This window comes from Propithecus coquereli, unplaced genomic scaffold, assembly GCF_000956105.1.
Source record: "Propithecus coquereli isolate 6110/MARCELLA unplaced genomic scaffold, Pcoq_1.0 Scaffold122, whole genome shotgun sequence".
NCBI lineage: Eukaryota > Metazoa > Chordata > Mammalia > Primates > Indriidae > Propithecus > Propithecus coquereli.
Window position 1 is genome coordinate 2,193,165 of NW_012136303.1, and position 3,878 is coordinate 2,197,042.

The window sequence follows — 3,878 nt, forward strand, 5'->3', positions numbered from 1 at the left end:
CTTTTTAAACCTTTTTGTTAGAAACTAAGACACAAACACACACATTAACTTAGGCCTACATGGGGTCAGTATCATCAATATCATTGTCTTGTTCCTGCACATCTTGTCCCACTGGAAGTTCTTCAGAGGCAATAACACGCATGGAGCTGTTGTCTCCCATGATAACAATGCCTTTTTCTGGAATATCTTCTGAAGGATCCACCTGAGGCTCTTCTTGAGGAGGTGGCACTCTTTTCAGAAATTTGTCCATGGTGGTTTCCTTGGCTTGTTTCTTTTTTAAAATCATAGATGTGCTTATAAGCAGATGATGCATCATGAACATTCTTCTCTATTAATGAAAACCTTTTGGTGTTGGGGTCTGTGTTTTCAGAGTTTTTAAGGAGGTGGTTGAGGTCTAAAAAAGCTTCTGATAAACGCTTCACAGTGATTTTTCTTGGAGGTTCTTTTTTTCTCCTGCTTTTTTTCTCTTGCTGCTTCTTCAGCTGTTCCGGTTCCAGTTCCTACAACTCCTCATTAGTCAGTCAGTTCCTCAGGAGCCACCCCTAGCAGCCCCTCAGTGTCATCCTCATCCACACCCAGGTTAAAGTTGTTTGCCATCTCAATCACAGCCTTGTTGATTTTTGCAGCCTTCTCATCCTTGGCAAATCCTTTGAAGTCATGGACAAACCTCCTGGGTGTCTTCTTTCAGATGCCATTCATGCACTTCTTGGTGACATCATCCCAAGCCCAAACAAGGTTTTGATGCAGTCACAGATGTTGTAATTCTTCCAGAATTGTATCAGTGTCTTCCTCAGTTGTTGCAATAGCCTGGGCAGTGGTCCTTCTCAGGTAGTAGATGGCTATAACTCCTTGATCCATTGGTTGGATCAAAGAGGTGGTGTTTGGAGGGAGAAACACCACTCTGATAGTGGGATAAAGATCATCAACATTATCAACAATAACCAAAATCTTGAAACATATGGTATTCTCCAAACAGTACTTTTCCGTTTCACTGGCATAGTAATTCGGGAGGACATCTTGGAAGAAGAGGAGCTGGGTCATCCATGGCAATGTGTACTTATTTATAGGTTTGAAGGCCCTGAGGTTCTCATTGTGCCAGATCACAAAGAATTTCAATTTGTAACCTGTTCCATTGCCCCCAAGCAACACTGTTACCTTGTTCTTAAAAGTCTTGAAACCTGGCACTGTTGGCCTCTTTATGGATCAAAGCCCTTTCAGGCATTCATTTCCAGAATAGGGAGATTTCATCCAATTTGAAGATTTGCTCTGGCAAGTCATTTTCCTCCACAATCAGCTTATCTAGAGTTTCTAAAAATTCTTCAGTTGCCTTCACATCAGCACTCTCAGACTCACCTCTCACATTCACATCACGTAGTGTAATGAATAACGATTCTCGAATCGTTTAAACCATCCAGAGCTAGCAGTAAATTGAACATCTTAGCTGGGTCTTTTCTTTTCTTTTTCTTTTTAAATTTAAGTAGAGAGTTTATTTGGGCCAAGTTTGAGGACTGCAACCTGGGAGCATAGAGTTGTTTCAAATATGTCCCCAGCCTTTTCTTTCAACATCACAAACACACTTTTTGCTTTGACTATATCATGGTGCTGAGAGGGATACGCTACTGTGCCTGGTCTTCAATCCAGGTCATTAGAAGTTTTTCCATATTTGATATAGGCTCGTCTTGAATTTTTGTTAATCTCATTGCCTTCGACAAAGCAGATCCTTTAACAGTTTTGGTCACTTTGTTCTTGTTCTTCAAGATTGTATCTGTTAGGTTTGTTCAGGGTGGGAACCCGAAAAGTATGTATAGGATGAAATGCAGTTAATGGAAAACTTAGATCGTGATCATAAAGCCTGTGAAACTATAGCCGCAGGGGTCTGGAGCATCCAGAGGTTTTAAATCTAATTCTGACCACAGATAGTTCTGGCAATGCTGGCATTCCTATCCCCTGGGATAAGGATGAAGCTGACCCCCCATCTCTGCAGGATGAGACTGATGCAGGGGTCCCAGAAATTGGTTGTTTGAAAAGAATTTATTACAGTGGCTGTTCTGGCCCAGTTGCTTTAGTCCTTCCAGAAAAACCCTCTGTAAAACCCAAGGCTTTCCCCTCCCTCATGGTGGATGCTCTTTTAGGCCTCCACCCATCTGCACCCAGATGCCCAAATAAATGGCATTTTGCTAGAGCTGAGGCTTCATGTGTCTCTCTCTTGGCTCCAGACTTAACATTAGCTATGGTGGAATGGGACATGTCTGACTGGTGAGCAATAGCCATCACTGATTTTCCACCTTCGTAGTCCTTAATCACTTTCAGTTTCATTCCAAGTTAATCACTTTACCTGGCCTCTTACTGGCAACATTAGCTGTAGATTTTGTACGCTTAGGAGTCATGATGAACAAAACAACATGAGATTAAATCAAGCACAAGATAAAATGATGCAATCAAGAGATGCAGTAAACATGAGATGTATGAGGCTGCTGCTGCTGGCATAACATGACATACATGTTTTACATGTTTTTACAGTAAACTTTTTTTATATAAGTAGAAACAGTACACTTTAAAATAATGTAAAAGTATAGTAAATACATAAACCAGTAACAGTCATTTATTATCCTTATCAAGCTTTATGTACTGGACACAATTATATGTACTATACTTTTATGCAACTGGCAGCACGGTAGGTTTGTTTATACCAGCATGAATACTCATCACAAACACATGAGTAATGCATTGTGCTAAGATGTTACCAACAGCTATGATGTCACTAGGCAATAGGAATTTTTCAGCTCCATTATAATCGTATGGGACCATCTTTGTATATGTGGTCCATCATTGGCCAAAATGTAGTTGTGCAATACATGACTGTATAATCTTTTCTCTAAGTAGATCCTGTGTTTAAGATAGTGATTTGGGATTTACTGAGAAGTTAGATGTCAGGCAACTTGCTTGTTGAACTCAAGATAATAATAACATAATAACTAAATTTGATTGACAGTTTACTCTGTGCCAGGCTTTGTGCTAAACAGTTTATGTGATTTAATAACTCATTTAATGCCCACAGCAACTCTAGGTGCTATTGTTTTACAGATGAGGAAGCTGGAATTAGAGAGGTTAAAAAACTCATCCAGGGTTTTACAGCTATAAAATTCTTTAGTAAAAGGCAAAAGATGGCCGGGTGCGGTGGCTCACGCCTATAATCCTAGCACTCTGGGAGGATTGCTTTAGCTCAGGAGTTCGAGACCAGCCTGAGAAGAAGCAAGACCCCATCTCTATTAAAAATAGAAAATAAAGTAAAAGGAGAAAGATTTATACGATCTGAAGAGAAACCAGAGTGCAACTATAAAACTGATGAAGCTGGGGTTCAAACCCAGGAAGTATTATTCCAGTGACTTCCTTCTTAAACAGTATTCCATAAGAAGAGCTCCATGCTATTCTTTTTATCCTTCCAAATGAAATTTGCTTTATTGTTTTTCTTCTGCTTAGAAAAGTTGGTATGTTTATACAATGCTCATTATAAAAAATCAGACAAGACATAAGAATCCAGGAGAAAGAGAATCACTGGAAATCTAGTACCCATAACTAACCACTAACCATATAATCATTTGAATGTATTTCTTGCAAACTCTCCTTCTATGCATATATACCACACATGCCCTTAAAAAAAAGAAGAGAGGGAGCATTATACTACATGCAGGGAAATAGTATAGTGAGAGGTTCAGAATTTAGGCCCTGGAATCGGCCAAATTCAGTTATAATCTCAGTTTATGAGCTTGAAATCTTTTTTTTTTTTTTTTTTTGGGTGTTAAATGATCCTTTATTGAAATATTTTCCTTTGTATTTTTAACTAGCTGGGCATTCTACTGCACCACTGTTGATGTCAT

The 3,878-nt window shown here is 39.2% G+C and overlaps 1 protein-coding gene across 1 annotated transcript in view; it reads right to left on the reverse strand.

Moving 5' to 3' along the window:
- Positions 1-3,775: 3,775 nt before the first annotated feature.
- Positions 3,776-3,878, reverse strand: part of LOC105804965 (60S ribosomal protein L12) — a 5,953-nt gene continuing 5,850 nt past the window's right edge. The window contains exon 2 of the mRNA XM_012637739.1: positions 3,776-3,873. Coding sequence (XP_012493193.1) covers positions 3,838-3,873 — 36 coding nt within the window. The 3' untranslated portion in view covers positions 3,776-3,837. The remainder of the gene's footprint in view (positions 3,874-3,878) is intronic.